Source organism: Elephas maximus, chromosome 10 (genome assembly GCF_024166365.1).
Source record: "Elephas maximus indicus isolate mEleMax1 chromosome 10, mEleMax1 primary haplotype, whole genome shotgun sequence".
Classification (NCBI taxonomy): Eukaryota; Metazoa; Chordata; class Mammalia; order Proboscidea; family Elephantidae; genus Elephas; species Elephas maximus.
The window spans coordinates 5,533,158-5,552,997 of NC_064828.1; the positions used below are offsets into that span (position 1 = coordinate 5,533,158).

Genomic DNA, 19,840 nt, shown 5'->3' on the forward strand with positions numbered 1-19,840 from the left:
TGGGAATGTAAAACGGTACAACCACTTTGGAAATCTATCTGGCGTTTTCTTAAAAAGTTAGAAATAGAACTACCATACAACCCAGAAATCCCACTCCTCAGAATATACCCTAGAGAAGTAAGAACCTTCACATGAACAGATATATGCACACCCATGTTTATTGCAGCTCTGTTTACAATAGCAAAAAGCTGGAAGCAACCAAGGTGTCCATCAACGGATGAATGGTTAAATAAATTGTGGTATATTCACACAATGGAATACTACGCATCGATAAAGAACAGTGACGAATCTGTGAAACATTTCATAACATGGAGGAACCTGGAAGGCATTATGCTGAGCGAAATTAGTCAGAGGCAAAAGGACAAATATTGTATAAGACCACTATTCTAAGATCTTGAGAAACAGTATAAACTGAGAAGAACACATACTTTTGTGGTTACGAGGGGAGGAGGGAGGGAGGGTGGTAGAGAGTTATTTACTGATTAGTTAGTAGATAAGAACTACTTTAGATGAAGGGAAGGACAATACTCAATACATGGAAGGTCAGCTCAACTGGACTGGACCAAAAGCAAAGAAGTTTCTGGGATAAACTGAATGCTTCAAAGGTCAGCGGAGCAAGGGCGGGGGTTTGGGGACTATGGCTTAAGGGGACTTCTAAGTCAATTGGCAAAATAATTCTATTATGAATACATTCTGCATCCCACTTTGAAATGTGGCGTCTGGGGTCTTAAATGCTAACAAGTGGCCATCTAAGATGCATCTATTGGTCTCAACCCACCTGGATCAAAGGAGAATGAAGAACACCAAGGTCACACGATGACTATGAGCCCAAAAGACAGAAAGGGCCACAGGAACCAGAGACTTACATCATCCTGAGACCAGAAGAACTAGATGGTGCCTGGCCACAACCGATGACTGCCCTGACAGGGAGCACAACGGAGAACCTCTGAGGGAGCAGGAGATCAGTGGGATGCAGACCCCAAATTCTCATAAAAAGACCAGACTTAATGGTCTGACTGAGACTAGAGGAATCCCGGCAGTCATGGACCCCACACCTTCTGTTGGCCCAGGACAGGAACCATTCCCGAAGACAACTCATCAGACATGGAAGGGACTGGACAATGGGTAGGAGAGAGATGCTGATGAAGAGTGAGCTACTTGTATCAGGTGGACACTTGAGACTGTGTTGGCATCTCCTGTCTGGAGGGGAGATGGGAGGGTAGAGAGGGTTAGAAACTGGCAAAATTGTCACGAAAGGAGAGACTGGAAGGGCTAACTCATTAGGGGGAGAGTAAGTGGGAGTATGGAGTAAGGTGTATATAAGCTTATATGTGACACACTGACTTGATTTGTAAATGTTCACCTAAAGCTCAATAAAAATTATCAAAAAAAAAACCAAAAAAAAAAAAATGACGTTATTGGTTCTTATAAAGCATTTTCTATGTGTTAAATTTGATTAGTTATGTAGATACTTTATATCCTCTTTTTGGACTTTGATTTTTCAAATTCAGAGAATTGTTTAAATACATGACTTAAATTCACTACCATTTTATTTTAAATTATCTTATGGAATTTTTAATTAACTTTGTTATTTTAAGTTAATTTTTCTTAAATTATACAAGCTATATATACATACATATGGAAATCCTGGTGGCGTAGTGGTTAAGTGCTACAGCTGCTAACCAAGAGGTTGGCAGTTTGAATCCCCCAGATGCTCCTTGGAAACCCTACAGGTCAGTTCTTCTCTGTCCTGTAGGGTTGCTGTGAGTTGGAATTGACTCAACGGCAGGGAGTTTGTTTTTTTGTTTTATATATACATAAATTCTCTTTGTAAAAGAATAAAAAAAAAAATCCACAAGTAAGCAGGCAAAATATGAATATGTTTCTTGAAATCTCCTTCCTGCTTTAAAAAAAAAATTTAACATATATTCATTGTCCTTAATATATACAACGAATGAATGTAATATATAAATACCAGAATTTACTGTCAGTTCTAGGTTTTCTGACTCCAAAGCCCCTGTAGTCTTTCACTAGGCCATGCTACATAATATTGTACTTTATTCAATTTAAGATGACCATGAAACAGCCAAATGTAAGTGACCAAGCTTTTGAAAATGTGGGCTTGTTCAAGTAGGAAGGGATTGAGATAAAACCTTAAATGCAGAATTACTATAGATATTTTCCACCACAGTGTCTGCCAGTTTGTCATACTGTGTGTTGCATGTTGCTGTGATACTGGAAATTTTGCCACCAATATTTCAAATACCAACAGGGTAACCCTTGGTGGACAGGATTCAGTAGAGCTTCAAGACTAAGACAGACTAGGAAGAAGGACCTGGCAGTCTAATTCTGAATAAAAGCCAGTGAAAACCTTATGAGCAGCAGTGGAACATTGTCTGATATAGTGGCAAAAGATGAGCCCCTTGGGTTGGATGCACTCAAAATATGACTGAGGAAGAGCTGCCACCTCAAAGTAGAGGTGACCTTAATGACGTGGATGGAGTCAAGTTTTTGGGACCTTCGTTTGCTAGTGTGGCACAACTCAAAATGAGAAGAAACAGCTGCAAACATCCATTAAAATGGGAATGTGGAATGTACAAAGTATGAATCTAGGAAAATTGGGAATTGTCAAAAATTAAATGGAACACATAAAGATCAATATCCTAGCCATTAATGAACTGAAATGGACTGGTGTTGGCTATTTTAAATCAGAAAATCATATGGTCTACTATGCCAGGAATGACAAATTGAAGAGTAATGGCATTGTGTTCATCATCAAAAAGAACATTCAAGATCTATCCTGAAGTACAGTGCTATCAGTGATAGGATAATATCCATACACCTACAAGGAAGACCAGTTAATATGACTATTACTCAAATTTACCCACCAACCACTAATGCCAAAGATGAGGAAATTGAAGATTTTTACCAACATCTGCAGCCTGAATTTGATCAAATGCTGTCAAGATGCATAGATAATTACTGGGGATTGGAATGCAAAAGCTGGAAACAAAGAAGGATTTGTAGTTGAAAAACACATCCAGAAACCACATGATAGAATTTTTCAAGACCAATGACTCCTTCATTGCAAATACCTTTTTTCAACAACATGAACAGCGACTATACACTTGGACCTCATCAGATGGAATACACAGGAATCAAATCAACTACATCTGTGGAAAGAGACAATGGAAAAGCTTAATACCAGTCAGAACAAGACCAGGGGCCGACTGTGGAACAGGCCATCAGTTGCTCATATGCAAGTTCAAGTTGAAGCTGAAGAAAATTAGAACAATTCCACAAGAGCCAAAGTATGACCTTGAGTATATCCCACCTGAATTTAGGGACCATCTCAAGAATACATTTGACACACTTTTGGCAAACATAGTGCCATAGACAGAAGCACCATGACGTCACTCCACAGCAAAGACCTGAAAAACTAAAAACAGAGACAGACCTCATTTCTGGAACCTGAAGTGTCAAATGAAGAGACAAAGAACTCAGCCAAACAGTGAATGAAATAATAAACTGACAGAGGACAGAGAGTGAGGAGAGCTACATGTGGAGGCCCTTTATCAGCTAACACAGCACTGATTCACCATCTTGGACTCCTGTCGAAGATCAGTGAACAGGGAGCATGGGGAAGCAGCTTCATGGAGCTCCCAGCAGGAGACAGAGCACCCGGTAACCAGCAATACACGCTTTCCCACTCCCCATCCTCTCCCTGCTGCTCTACTTCTGAGCTTCTTGGCTGGCTGTGGTGGCTCGGCCAGCTGGGAAGTGCAGTGTCTGTGCCACTTGGATTCACCCTACCCACATCACAGATCGGCGGACAGGGAGTATGGGAAAGCAGCTTTACAAAGTTCCCAGCAGGAGACAGAGCGCCCTGTAACTAACTAGCGATATATGCTTCTTCCCTCCCCACCCCCTTCAGCCTCCTCTGCTTCCCGCCAGCTGTAGTCTCTTGGCTGGGAGGCAACTACTTTGGCCCTGGGCCACTTGAATTGGCCCCGCCCACAATGGCCAGCTCCCTGAGCTGCTGTTGCTTCTTTCAGTTTCTTTTGGTTTCTCCCATGCCTCCCACCACCTCTCTTGCATTTCTCTGGAACACCTTTTTTGCTTCTTCTTGAAATGCTGTGAAGCCGCGCTTGACTGGGAACCATTCCCCTTGCCCGAGACACCACATAGTGGGATCCCTGGGGCTTTTTGTTTGTTTGTTTTTGTTTTGTTTTCCTTTGTTCTATGTTGTTTTGTTTATTTTCTTTTTCTTTTCCTGGCTTGGGATTCCCTCCTAGCCAGGCAGACTTAGGAGCCACTCCCCCAGTCTGAGCAGCCGTGGAGGTGGGATCCCTGGGGGCATTTTTTTTTTTTCTATTTACTTGTCTTTCTTTCTTCATTTCTCTGTCTGACATCTATACCCCTTCTAGCCAGGCTATACTGTGCAACCTGGGAGCCACTTCCCTGATTATTGCAGCCCCACTGGTGGGACCTCTGGGGGCTTTTCTTTTCCAAATTTTTATCTAGCTATTATTTTTTTACTTTCCCCTTTTTCCTTTTCTCCATTTCACAGTTTTTTATCTATCCACTACAATGGCAAGCTCCCTTAGCTCTGTTTTTTTCCCTTTGTTTATTTGTTTTTGCCTCCTGTTTCTCTCTTCTCTCCTCTTTCCCATACAAATCTTAGCTCCACACATCACAACCTCCCCCCTCTTTCCTGCCTACCTGCACCATTCGCTGAACATCACACCCCCAAGCTGCACAGCCATGGACTACTGGAACCTGCCCAGCTCTGATTCCTGGCCCACCCTGATGGCCCTAGTACATGCCACAAACAACCCATTCCAGCCACTCTCCTTCAGCTGGATCTGCCCTGCTGCACCATAGCTGAGTGACTGGCCATGTCCGTTAGAAAAGGAGGTGAAAAGTATTATGACTACAGACGAGCAAATAATAAACACTGCACAGCCCACCTGGTCAGACATAACCAAATAAAACAAAAAAGCAAGATGAAACAAACAAATCTACAATCAAGAAATGAAGAAAATAACTACTCTATGTCCCAAAGAGAACAGATAATTTCAAAACGTATATAAAAAATAAAGGACATGATGGTTCCAGTAGGTGTCCAAAATAAAACATCACATGACTTTGCAGTAGAAGAAAGGGCACTAGAACTACCTGACGGGGAATTCAAATCTCTAATATTCTGAGCAATCAAGAGTTAAAGCAAAAAGCAGACAAAAATGAGAAAAAAATAGACAAATTTATAGAAAAGGCAGACAAATTCATGGAAAATGCAGACAGAAAAATGGGAGAAATCAGGAAAATAATACAGGAACAAAATGCCAAAATAACTTCAAAACTAGAAATCATACAAAACAACAATTAGAAATCCAAAAGATAAACAAAATTTCAGAAATGGACACTGTCATAGAAGGGCTGAAAGCAGGTTTGAAATGATGGACGACAATCAGCAAAATTGAAGACAAATACTTCGATACAACTCTGTTTGAGGAAAAATCAGAAAAAGGAATGAAGAAACACTGAGAATTATGTGGGATACAATCAATAGCAAAAATGTGCGAATGATTGGAGTTCCAGAACAGGGAGAGAAAATGGAAAACACAGAGAGGATCATTGAAAAATTGCTGACAGAAAACTTCCCTAATATCATGAATGATGAAAAGCTGACCAACCAAGAAGCTCAACAAACCCCGTATAGGATAGACTGCAAAGGAAGAACACCAAGGCATATCATAAACACACTTGATAAACCAAAGGCACAGAAAAAACCCTGAGGGCAGTTCAAGACAAATAAAAAGGCAATAAGACTAAGTTTGATTATTTCACAAAAACCATGCAGGCAAGGAGGCAATGGGATGATACATATAAAAGCTAGAAGGAAAAAAGTTGCCATCCAAAAATAATATATCTGCAAAACTTTCATTCAGATATGATGGTGAAATTAGGACATTTCCAGGTAAACTGAAATGAAGGGAATAAGTAAAATCTGAACCAAACTTACAAGAATTATCAAAGGGAGTCATTCGGTCTGAGAACAAACAACATCAGACCACAGCCTGAATCTAGGGTGCAAGATTGTACCAGCCAGATACCAACCTAGGAAATTAACTCTCAAGGACTATACAAAACCAAAAGAATTGCAACAGGGAACCAGAGAGGTTAATCTGTAAATGACAACAAGGTCAGAACAATAAAACACGATAAATGGTGTAGGTATAGAACATTCTAATGGAAAAGAAAGCAAGGCGTATCAAGTAATAATAGACTGGTTCAAACCTAGGAAGGTAAGGGTAAATTTCAAGGTCACCACAAAAGAAGTGAAAAAACCTACTCATCAAAATAAACAAGAAAAACATAGAGTCTCAATAAAAAGAAAATCTGCCAAAAACTAAAGAAATCCACAAACAAAAGGAACTCAGCACAGGAGAGTAAGAGGAACAAAGAAAATGTTAATAAAAATAAAAAAAATTTGTTTTGTTAGCACCACAAAAAAAGGCACTACAAAATGACAGCAATAAACTCACACCTGTCAATAATTACACTGAATGTAAATGGCCTAAATGCACATAAACAGAGAGTGACAGAATGCATTAAAAACACAGGATCCATCAATATGCTGTCTACAAGAGACACACCTTAGAAACAAAGATGTAAATTTATTAAAAATGAAAGGATAGGAAAATATATATCAAGCAAATAACTACCAAAAAAGAGTAGGAGTGGCAATACTAATCTCAGGTAAAACAGATTTTAAAACAAAAATCCACCACAAAGGACAAAGAAGGGCACAATACAGTGATTAAAGGGACGATCCACCGTGAAAACTTAACCATAGTATCTACACACCCAATGACAGGACTCCAAAATACATAAAACAAACTCTAACAGCACTGAAAAGAGAAATTGACAGTTCTACAATAATAGTAGGAGACTTCAACACATCCCTCTTGGTAAAGGACAGAAAATCTAGAAAGAAACTCAGCGAAGTTACAGAAGAACTAAAGGACACAGCCAACTTAACCTCACAGACATATAGAACACTCCGCCCAACAGCTCCAAAGTACACATTCTTTACGAACACTCATGGAACGTTCTCCAGAATAGACCACATCTTAAGCCACGAAGCAACACTCAACAAAATCCAAAACACTGAAATAGTACAAAGTACCTTCTCTGACCACAATACCATCAAAGTAGAAATTAACAACAGGAAGAGCAAGGGAAAAAAATCAATTACATAGAAACTGAATAACACCCAGCTTAAAAACCACTGGGCAATAGAAAAAATCAGTGAGGGAATCAAAAATTCCTAGAATCAAACAAGAGTGAAAACACATCTACCAAATCCTTTGGGACATAGCAAAGGCACTCCTCAGAGGTCAATTTATAGCAACAGATGCACACATCAAAAAAGAAGAAAGGGATAAAATCAAAACATTAGCAACTTGGAACACCTAGAAAGAGAACAGCAAAAGAAGCCTAAAGCCACCAGAAGACAGGAAATAATAAAGAACAGAGCAGAAATAAATAAACAATACAAAGAATCAACAAAACCAGAAGTTGGTTCTTTGAAAGGATCAACAAAATTGACAAACCACTGGTCAAATTGACAAAAGAAAAAAGGGAGAGGATGTAAATAAGAAATAATAAGAAATGAAATGGGGGTTATTACAATAGACCCAACTGAAATAAAAAACATCATAACAGAGTATTACGAAACAGTATACTCCAACAAATTTGAAAACCTGTGGGAAATGGACAAATTTCTAGAGACACACTACCCACCCAAACTAACACAAAATGATGTCAAAAATCTGAACAGACCCATAACAAGAGAAGAGATTGCAAAGGTAATTTTAAAACACCCCCAACAAAAGAAGCCCTAGCCCACATTGCTTCACTGGAGAATTCTACCAAACATTCAGAGAAAAGCTCACGCCAGTACTACTCAAACTACTTCAGAACACAGAAAAGGAAGCAACGCTTCCAAATTCATTCTATGAAGCCAGCATAACCCTAATACCAAAACCAGGTAAAAAAAAAAAAAAAAAAAAAGGCACCACAAAAAAAGAAAATTATCTCTAATGAATATATAAAAAAAAAATTTTTTTTTTAATGAATATAGATGCAAAAATTCTCAACAAAATTCTAGCCAATAGAATTCAGCGTCATGTCAAAAAAAAAATAATACACCAAGACCGAGTAGGATGAATACCAGGTATGCAAGGCTGGTTCAACATTAGAAAATGAATCAATGTAATCCCCCACTTAAATAAAAAGAAAAGAATCACATGATCATCTTCAATTGATGCAGAACCTGGAATGTATGAAGTACAAATCTAGGAAAATTGGAGATCCTCAAAAATGAAATGGAACACATAAACATTGATATCCTAGGCATTAATGAGCTGAAATGGACTGGTATTAGCCATTTTGAATCGGGCAATCATTTAGTCTACTATGCTGGGAATGACAACTCGAAGAGGAATGGTGTTGCATTCATCATCAAAAAGGACACTTCAAGATCTATCCTGAAGTACAACGCTGTCAGTGATAGGATAATATCCATACGTCTATAAGGAAGACCAGTAAATACAACCATTATTCAAATTTATGCACCAACCACTAGGGCCAAAAATGAAGAAACAGAAGATTTTTATCAGCTGGTACAGTCTGAAATTGATCAAACATGTAATCAAGATGCATTGATAATTACTGACGATTGGAATGCGAAAGTTGGAAATGAAGTAGAAGGATCAGCAGTTGGAAAATACGGTCTTGGTGATAGAAACAATGCCAGAGATCGAACAATAGAATTTTGCAGGACCAACAACTTTCATTGCAAATACCTTCTTTCACCAACATAAACAGTGACTATACACATGGAAAGCTTTAGTCCATCCACGTCATTAAGGTCGACTCTACTTTGAGGAGGCAGCTCTTCCCCAGTCATCTTTTGAGTCCCTTCCAACCTAGGGGGCTCATCTTCCAGCACTATATCAGACAATGTTCTGCTGCTATTCATAAGGTTTTCACTGGCTAATGCTTTACAGAAGTAGACTGCCGAGTCCTTCTTCCTAGTCTGTCTTAGTCTGGAAGCTCAGCTGAAACCTGTCCTCCATGGGTGACCATGCTCCTATCTGAATACCAGTGGCATAGCTTCCAGCATCACAGCAACACACAAGCCTCCACAGTAGGGCAAACTGACAGACACATGGGGGTGGCACTTCCTTAGAAATAACATATGATCCAGCATCCCACTCCTAGGAATATATCCCAAAGAAATGAGGCATCACAGGAATAGACATATGCACACTCATGTTCATTGCAGCATTGTTCACAATAACAAAAAAGAACAACATAGATGCCCATGAACAGATGAATGGAAAAAACAAACTGTGGTACATACACACAATGGAGTATTATGCAACAATAAAGAACAACAATGAATCTGTGAAGCATGTCATAACATGAATGAATCTGGAGGACATTGTGCTGAGTGAAATAAGTCGATCATAAAAGGACAAATACTGTATGAGACCACTATTGTAAAAAATCATGAAAAGGTTTACATACAAAAAGAAACAATCTTTGATGGTTATGAGGGAGGAGAGCGGTGGGAATGGAAAAACACTTAATAGACAATAGATCAGTGGTAACTTTGGTGAAGTGTAAGACAGTACACAGTACTGGGGAAGCCAGCACAACCTGTATAAGGCAAGGTCATAGTAGCTCTGTAGACATATCCAAACTCCCTGAGGAACTGACTTTCTGGGCTGAGGGTACCATGGTCTTGGGGAACATCTAGCTCAATTGGCATAATATAGTTTATAAAGAAAATGTTCTACATTCTACTTTGGTGAGTAGCATCTGGGGTTTTAAAAGCCTGTGAGTGGCCATCTAGGATACTGCACTGCTCTCACTCCTTCGGGAGCAAGGAAGAATGAAGAAAACTTAAGATACAAGAGAGGGGCGGAGCCAAGATGGTGGACTAGGCAGACGCTACCTCGGATCCCTCTTATAACAAAGACACGGAAAAACAAGTGAATCGATCACATACATAACAATCTACGAACCCTGAACAACAAACACAGATTTAGAGACGGAGAACGAACTAATACAGGGAAGCAGCGATTGTTTCCAGAGCCTAGAGCCAGTGCACCAGTCAGGTACGGCACAAACACAGAGACCTGCTCCACCCCCCTGAACTAACCCCGGGAGGGGAACCAGCCGGTTCCACGGGCGGCGTGGGACGCAGCCAGTAGGAGAAGTCCCTGGGAGGCAGTGACTGGTCTTGGAGCAGAAAGAGCAGCATCCGAGCCGGGGAACTGTCCCGCAGGGATTTGGACTGGACGCAGGTACGCCATAAACACGGAGAGTTGCTCCACCCCCCTGAACTAACCCCGGGAAGGGGACCAGCCGGGTCATGCAGGCGGCGTGGGACGCAGCCAGTAGGAGAAGTCCCCGGGAGGCTGCGACTGGTATTGGAGCGGGGAGAACAGCGTCCCAGCTGGGACACTTGGTCACGGCACAAGCACAGGGAGCTGCTCCACCCATCTGAACTAACCCCGGGAGGAGGCCCAACTGGTCCTCGGAGGCGGCACGGCCACGCGGCTGGAGGGACGAGAAGTCCCCGGGAGGCAGCGACTGATTTTGGAGTCGAGAGTGAACCGTCCCAGGAGGGGAGCCTTGACGCTGGGTGTGGGGCTGGAAGCGGAGGATCTGACCGTGACTTCAGCGGGCCAGACCCCCCGGCCGCAATCTCCACACAGCCAGCACACATAGGCGACGAGCCCGCGGGAATCTCAGATATAATAGTCATTCCAAGCAAGACAAGCAACTCTGGCTATATTCTGAGGTGCTACTCTCCTATCTCTCTGTTCCCTCCCCCACCCTCCCCAGGCGGCTTCATTAACATCTGAATAGCCTGAGCCAGAGGGAGAACTCTGATAGGGATCTGACTGCAGTTTTTTTTTAGCGGATTTCCTGGAAAAACTAGTTTCCCAGTGATGGCTCGGAGACAACAATCCATATCAAACCACTTAAAGAAGCAGACCGGGACAGCTTCTCCAAGCCCCCAAACAAAAGAATCAAAACCTTTCCCAAATGAAGATACAATCTTGGAATTATCAGATACAGAATATAAAAAACTAATTTACAGAATGTTAATGATATCACAAATGAAATTAGGATAACTGCAGAAAAAGCCAAGGAACACACTGATAAAACTGTTGAAGAACTCAAAAAGATTATTCAAGAATATAGTGGAAAAATTAATAAGTTGCAAGAATCCATAGAGAGACAACATGTAGAAATCCAAAAGATTAACAATAAAATAACAGAATTAGACAACGCACTAGGAAGTCAGAGGAGCAGACTCGAGCAATTAGAATGCAGACTGGGACATCTGGAGGACCAGGGAATCAACACCAACATAGCTGAAAAAAAATCAGATAAAAGAATTTAAAAAAATGAAGAAACCCTAAGAATCATGTGGGACTCTATCAAGAAGGATAACCTGCGGGTGATTGGAGTCCCAGAACAGGGAGGGGGGACAGAAAACACAGAGAAAATAGTTGAAGAACTCCTGACAGAAAACTTCCCTGACATCATGAAAGACGAAAGGATAGCTATCCAAGATGCTCATCGAACCCCATTTAAGATTAATCCAAAAAGAAAAACACCAAGACATTTTATCATCAAACTCACCAAAACCAAAGATAAACAGAAAATTTTAAAAGCAGCCAGGGAGAAAAGAAAGGTTTCCTTCAAGGGAGAATCAATAAGAATATGTTCTGACTACTCAGCAGAAACCATGCAGGCAAGAAGGGAATGGGATGACATATACAGAATACTGAAGGAGAAAAACTGCCAGCCAAGGATCATATATCCAGCAAAACTCTCTCTGAAATATGAAGGTGAAATTAAGATATTTACAGGCAAACACAAGTTTAGAGAATTTGCAAAAACCAAACCAAAGCTACAAGAAATACTAAAGGATATTGTTTGGTCAGAGAACCAATAATATCAGATATCAGCACAACACAAGGTCACAAAACAGAACGTCCTGATATCAACTCAAATAGGGAAATCACAAAAACAAACAAATTAAGATTAATTAAAAAAAAATACACATAACAGGGAATCATGGAAGTCAGTAGGTAAAAGATCACAATAATCAAAAAGAGGGACTAAATACAGGAGGCATTGAACTGCCATATGGAGAGTGATACAAGGCGATATAGAACAATACAAGTTCGGTTTTTACTTAGAAAAATAGGGGTAAATAATAAGGTAACCACAAAAAGGTATAACAACTCTATAACTCAAGATAAAAACCAAGAAAAACGTTAACGACTCAACTAACATAAAGTCAAGCACTATGAAAATGAGGATCTCACAATTCACAAAGAAAAACGCCTCAACACAAAAAAGTATGTGGAAAAATGAAATTGTCAACAACACACATAAAAAGGCATCAAAATGACAGCACTAAAAACTTATTTATCTATAATTACCCTGAATGTAAATGGACTAAATGCACCCATAAAGAGACAGAGAGTCACAGACTGGATAAAGAAACACGATCCACCTATATGCTGCCTACAAGAGACACACCTTAGACTTAGAGACACAAACAAACTAAAACTCAAAGGATGGAAAAAAATATATCAAGCAAACAATAAGCAAAAAAGAAGAGGAGTAGCAATATTAATTTCTGACAAAATAGACTTTAGACTTAAATCCACCACAAAGGATAAAGAAGGACACTATATAATGATAAAAGGGGCAATTGATCAGGAAGACATAACCATATTAAATATTTACGCACCCAATGACAGGGCTGCAAGATACACAAATCAAATTTTAACAGAATTGAAAAGCGAGATAGATACCTCCACAATTATAGTAGGAGACTTCAACACACCACTTTCGGAGAAGGACAGGACATCCAGTAAGAAGCTCAACAGAGACACGGAAGATCTAATTACAACAATCAACCAACTTGACCTCATTGACTTATACAGAACTCTCCACCCAACTGCTGCAAAATATACTTTTTTTTCTAGCGCACATGGAACATTCTCTAGAATAGACCACATATTAGGTCATAAAACAAACCTTTGCAGAGTCCAAAACATCGAAATATTACAAAGCATCTTCTCAGACCACAAGGCAATAAAACTAGAGATCAATAACAGACAAACTAGGGAAAAGAAATCAAATACTTGGAAACTGAACAATACCCTCCTGAAAAAAAGACTGGGTTATAGAAGACATCAAGGAGGGAATAAGGAAATTCATAGAAAGCAACGAGAATGAAAATACTTCCTATCAAAACCTCTGGGACACAGCAAAAGCAGTGCTCAGAGGCCAATTTATATCAATAAATGCACACATACAAAAAGAAGAAAGAGCCAAAATCAGAGAACTGTCCCTACAACTTGAACAAATAGAAAGTGAGCAACAAAAGAATCCATCAGCCACCAGAAGAAAACAAATAATAAAAATTAGAGCTGAACTAAATGAATTAGAGAACAGAAAAACAATCGAAAGAATTAACAAAGCCAAAAGCTGGTTCTTTGAAAAAATTAACAAAATTGATAAACCATTGGCTAGACTGACTAAAGAAATACAGGAAAGGAAATAAATAACCCGAATAAGAAATGAGAAGGACCACATCACAACAGAACCAAATGAAATTAAAAGAATCATTTCAGATTATTATGAAAAATTGTACTCTAACAAATTTGAAAACCTAGAAGAAATGGATGAATTCCTGGAAAAACACTACCTACCTAAACTAACACATTCAGAAGTAGAACAACTAAATAGACCCATAACAAAAAAAGAGATTGAAACGGTAATCAAAAAACTCCCAACAAAAAAAAAGCCCTGGCCCGGACGGCTTCACTGCAGAGTTCTACCAAACTTTCAGAGAAGAGTTAACACCACTACTACTAAAGGTATTCCAAAGCATAGAAAATGACGGAATACTACCCAACTCATTCTATGAAGCCACCATCTCCCTGATACCAAAACCAGGTAAAGACATTACAAAAAAAGAAATTATAGACCTATATCCCTCATGAACATTGATGCAAAAATCCTCAACAAAATTCTAGCCAATAGAATCCAACAACACATCAAAAAAATAATTCACCCTGATCAAGTGGGATTTATACCAGGTATGCAAGGCTGGTTTAATATCAGAAAAACCATTAATGTAATCCATCACATAAATAAAACAAAAGACAAAAACCACATGATCTTATCAATTGATGCAGAAAAGGCATTTGACAAAGTCCAACACCCATTCATGATAAAAACTCTTACCAAAATAGGAATTGAAGGAAAATTCCTCAACATGATAAAGGGCATCTATGCAAAGCCAACAGCCAATATCACTCTAAATGGAGAGAACCTGAAAGCATTTCCCTTGAGAACGGGAACCAGACAAGGATGCCCTTTATCACTGCTCTTATTCAACATCGTGTTGGAAGTCTTAGCCAGGGCAATTAGGCTAGACAAAGAAATAAAAGGTATCCGGATTGGCAAGGAAGAAGTAAAGTTATCACTATTTGCAGATGACATGATTATATACACAGAAAACCCTAAGGAATCCTCCAGAAAACTACTGAAACTAATAGAAGAGTTTGGAAGAGTCTCAGGTTATAAAATAAACATACAAAAATCAGTTGGATTCCTCTACATCAACAAAAAGAACACCGAAGAGGAAATAACCAAATCAATACCGTTCACAGTAACCCCCAAGAAGATAAGATACTTAGGAATAAATCTTACCAAGGATGTAAAAGACCTATACAAAGAAAACTACAAAGCTCTACTACAAGAAATTCAAAAGGACATACTTAAGTGGAAAAATATACCCTGCTCATGGATAGGAAGACTTAACATAGTAAAAATGTCTATTCTACCAAAAGCCATCTATACATTTAACGCACTTCCGATCCAAATTCCAATGTCATATTTTAAGGGGATAGAGAAACAAATCACCAATTTCATATGGAAGAGAAAGAAGCCCCGGACAAGCAAAGCACTACTGAAAAAGAAGAAGAAAGTGGGAGGCCTCACCTTACCTGACTTCAGAACCTATTATATAGCCACAGTAGTCAAAACAGCCTGGTATTGGTACAACAACAGACACATAGACCAATGGAACAGAATTGAGAACCCAGACATAGATCCATCCACGTATGAGCAGCTGATATTTGACAAAGGACCAGTGTCAACTAACTGGGGAAAAGATAGCCTTTTTAACAAATGGTGCTGGCATAACTGGATATCCATTTGCAAAAAAATGAAACAGGACCCATACCTCACACCATGCACAAAAACTAACTCCAAGTGGATCAAAGACCTAAACATAAAGACTAAAACGATAAAGATCATGGAAGAAAAAATTGGGACAACCCTAGGAGCCCTAATACAAGGTATAAACAGAATACAAAACATTACCAAAAATGATGAAGAGAAACCCGATAACTGGGAGCTCCTAAAAATCAAACACCTATGCTCATCTAAAGACTTCACCAAAAGAGTAAAAAGACCACCTACAGATTGGGAAAGAATTTTCAGCTATGACATCTCCGACCAGCGCCTGATCTCTAAAATCTACGTGATTCTGTCAAAACTCAACCACAAAAAGACAAACAACCCAATCAAGAAGTGGGCAAAGGATATGAACACACATTTCACTGAAGAAGATATTCAGGCAGCCAACAGATACATGAGAAAATGCTCTCGATCATTAGCCATTAGAGAAATGCAAATTAAAACTACGATGAGATTCCATCTCACACCAGCAAGGCTGGCATTAATCCAAAAAACACAAAATAATAACTGTTGGAGAGGCTGCGGAGAGATTGGAACTCTCATACACTGCTGGTGAGAATGTAAAATGGTACAACCACTTTGGAAATCTATCTGGCGTTATCTTAAACAGTTAGAAATAGAACTACCATACAACCCAGAAATCCCATTCCTAGGAATATACCCTAGAGATACAAGAGCCTTCATACAAACAGATATATGCTCACCCATGTTTATTGCAGCTCTGTTTACAATAGCAAAAAGTTGGAAGCAACCAAGGTGTCCATCAACGGATGAATGGTTAAATAAATTGTGGTATATTCACACAGTGGAATACTACGCATCGATAAAGAACAGTGACGAATCTCTGAAACATTTCATAACATGGAGGAACCTGGAAGGCATTATGCTGAGCGAAATTAGTCAGAGGCAAAAGGACAAATATTGTATAAGACCACTATTATAAGATCTTGAGAAATAGTAAACCTGAGAAGAACACATACTTTTGTGGTTACGAGGGGGGGAGGGAGGGAGGGTGGGAGAGGGTTTTTTATTGATTAATCAGTAGATAAGAACTGCTTTAGGTGAAGGGAAAGACAACACTCAATACATGGAAGGTCAGCTCAATTGGACTGGACCAAAAGCAAAGAAGTTTCCGGGATAAAATGAATCCTTCAAAGGTCAGGGGAGCAAGTGCGGGGGTCTGGGGAACATGGTTTGCGGGGACTTCTAAGTCAATTGGCAAAATAATTCTATTATGAAATCATTCTGCATCCCACTTTGAAATGTGGTGTCTGGGGTCTTAAATGCTAACAAGCGGCCATCTAAGATGCAGCAATTGGTCTCAACCCACCTGGAGCAAAGGAAAATGAAGAACACCAAGGCCACACGACATCTAAGAGCCCAAGAGACAGAAAGGGCCACATGAACCAGAGAGCTACTGAGACCAGAAGAACTAGTTGGTGCCCGGCCACAATCGATGACTGCCCTGACAGGGAGCACAGCAGAGGACCCCTGAGGGAGCAGGAGATCAGTGGGATGCAGACCCCAAATTCTCATAAAAAGACCAAACTTAATGGTCTGACTGAGACTGGAGGAATCCCGGCGGCCATGCTCCCCAGACCTTCTGTTGACACAGGACAGGAACCATCCCCGAAGACAACTCATCAGAAATGAAAGGGACTGGTCAGCGGGTGGGAGAGAGACGCTGATGAAGAGTGAGCTAATTATATCAGGTGGACACTTGAGATTGTGTTGGCAACTCTTGTCTGGAGGGGGGATGGGAGGATAGAGAGAGAGGGAAGCAGGCAAAATTGTCAAGAAAGGAGAGACTGAAAGGGCTGACTCAAGAGGGGGAGAGTAAGTGGGAGTAGGGAGTGAGATGTATGTAAACTTATATGTGACAGACTGATTGGATTTGTAAACGTTCACTTGAAGCTTAATAAAAGTTATTAAAAAAAAAAAAAAGATACAAGAGAAAGATTCATCCAAAGGACTAATGGACCACATCTACCATGGCCTCCACTGGACCGAGTCCAGGACAACTAGATGGTGCCTGGCTACCACCACTGACTGCTCTGACGTGGATCACAATAGAGGATCTGAGACACAGCTGGAGAAAAATGTAGAACATGATTCTAACTCAGAAAGAAAGACCAGTCTTGCTGGCCTGAAAGAGACTGGAGAAACCCTGAGAGTATGGCTCCCGGACACCCTTTCAGATCAGTAATGAGATCACTGCTGAGGTTCACCCTTTAGCAAAAGATTGAATGAACAGGCCCATAGAACAAAACAAGACTACAGGGGCACACCAACCCTGGGGTAGGGACTGGAAGGCAGGTGGGAACCAGAAAGCTGGTAATAGGGAACCCAGGGTTGAGAAAAGAGAGTGTTGACATGTCGTGGGGTTGTTAACCAATGTCATACGACAATGTGTGTACTAACAGTTTGATGAGAAACTAGTTTGTTCTGTAAACCTTCATCTAAAGTACAATAAAAAATACTGTGTATATCTTTAAAGAGAGAATAGATTTGATGCATTGAACACTAATGTCCAAAGACCAAACAAGTTGTGGAATGACATCAAGGGCATCGTACATGAAGAAAGGAGGGGGTCATTAAAAAGACTATGCAAAGGAATTCGACTGTGTCAGTTGTAACAAATTATGGATACCATTTCAAAGAATGTAAATTCTAGAACATTTATCTGTGCTTGGGAGGAACCTGTACTTAGACCAAAAAACACTCATTCAAACAGAACAAGGGGATACTGGATGGCTTAAAATCAGGAAAGGTGTACATCCGGGTTGTATCCTTTCACCATTCCTATTCAATCTGTATGCTGAGCAAATAATCTGAGAAGATGGACTTTATGAAGAAGAATGAGGCATCAGCATTGGAGGAAGACTCATTAACAACCTGCTTTATGCAGATGATAACACCTTGCTTGCTGAAAGTAAAGAGGACTTGAAGCACTTACTGATGATGATCAAAGACTACAGCCTCCGGTATGGATTACACCTCAGCATAAAGAAAACAAAAAACCTCACAACTAGACCAGTAAGCACCATCATGATAAACAGAAAAAAAACTGAAGGTGTCTAGGATTTCTTTTTACTTGGATCCACAGTCAACACTCATGGAAGAGCAGTGAAGAAATCAAAAGACGCCTTGCACTGACCAAATCTGCTGCAAAAGACTAAAGTGTTAAAAAGTAAAGATGTCACTTCTAAGAAGTAGGGTCCACCTGACCTAAGCCATGGTGTTTTCAATCACCTGATAGGCATGTGAAAGCTGGACAGTGAATAAGGAAGATGGAAAGAGAATTGCTGCCTTTCACTTATGGTGTTAGCAAAGAATATTGAATATGCCATGGACTTCTAGAAAAAAACAAAAAAATCTAACCAAACCCATTGCTGTCGAGTCAATTCCAACTAATAGCAACCCTATAGGTGACATAGTGGTTAAGAGCTATGGCTGCTAACCAAAAAGGTCAGCAGTTCGAATCCACCAGGCACTCCTTGGAAACTCTACAGGGCAGTTCTACTCTGTCCTATAGGGTTGCTATGACTCCGATGCACTACCATAGGAACGAACAAATCTGTCTTGGAAGAAGTACAGCCAGAATGCTCCTTAGATACCAGGATGGCAAGTCTTCATCTCATATACTTGGACACGTTATCAGGAGGTACTAGTTCCTGAAGAAGGACATCATGCTTGGTAAAGTAGAGGGTCAGTGAAAAAGAGGGAGACCCTACACGAATGAATTGACATGGTGGCTGCAACAATGGGCTCAAGGATAACAGATTGTTTGGTGCAGTACTGGGCAGTGTTTCATTCTGTCGTACATAGGGTCACTATGAGACAAAATCAACTTGACGGCACCTAACAACAACAATAGACATTTTAGTTGGAATATGACATTTCAGGAAAACAAAAGGAAACAAAATATCATATAGTAGTTCCGGTGATTCATTCAACTATATTTGTGTCAAGCACTAGGCTTATCAAAACAGCTATATGATATCATTTAAGTTTCATATATATTTCTTTAAAGTATACTTTTCTTCATTTTATATATATGTATATATATATGATGTAATTTTCATTTTTTTTTTAAGTTTCTTCTGGACAGTTGAAAAGACACAAGAAATGTATAAAGAAGTACTGTAAGAAAAAGATTATGGTATGGTATTTATATTTTATCCTCTTTGAAAATTTATATTTTCACAGAAAATGTAATGCTTTTTCTAATTCATTAAATGTGTTATAAAATTTTTCATTCATAAATATTACTCTACATTATTTTTTAAGTTTATGTTTCATAAGTAAACTACTGTAATAACCCTTTAGCACACTAAGGTTTGTTTTCATTATTCACTATTATTTACAAGGCTTTTCTGAAGAAATTAGAGTTAAAGATTGTGCTTATCCATGATTTTCCTAAAATAGTTCTTTAGAAATGGAGCCACATGGGAAAGGA

At 39.6% G+C, this 19,840-nt stretch overlaps 1 protein-coding gene across 1 annotated transcript in view; it reads left to right on the top strand.

Moving 5' to 3' along the window:
* FAM227B (family with sequence similarity 227 member B) overlaps window positions 1–19,840 on the top strand; it is a 342,173-nt gene that overhangs the window by 34,727 nt on the left and 287,606 nt on the right. Inside the window, exon 6 of the mRNA XM_049898966.1 lies at window positions 19,479–19,543. Coding sequence (XP_049754923.1) covers window positions 19,479–19,543 — 65 coding nt within the window. The remainder of the gene's footprint in view (window positions 1–19,478; window positions 19,544–19,840) is intronic.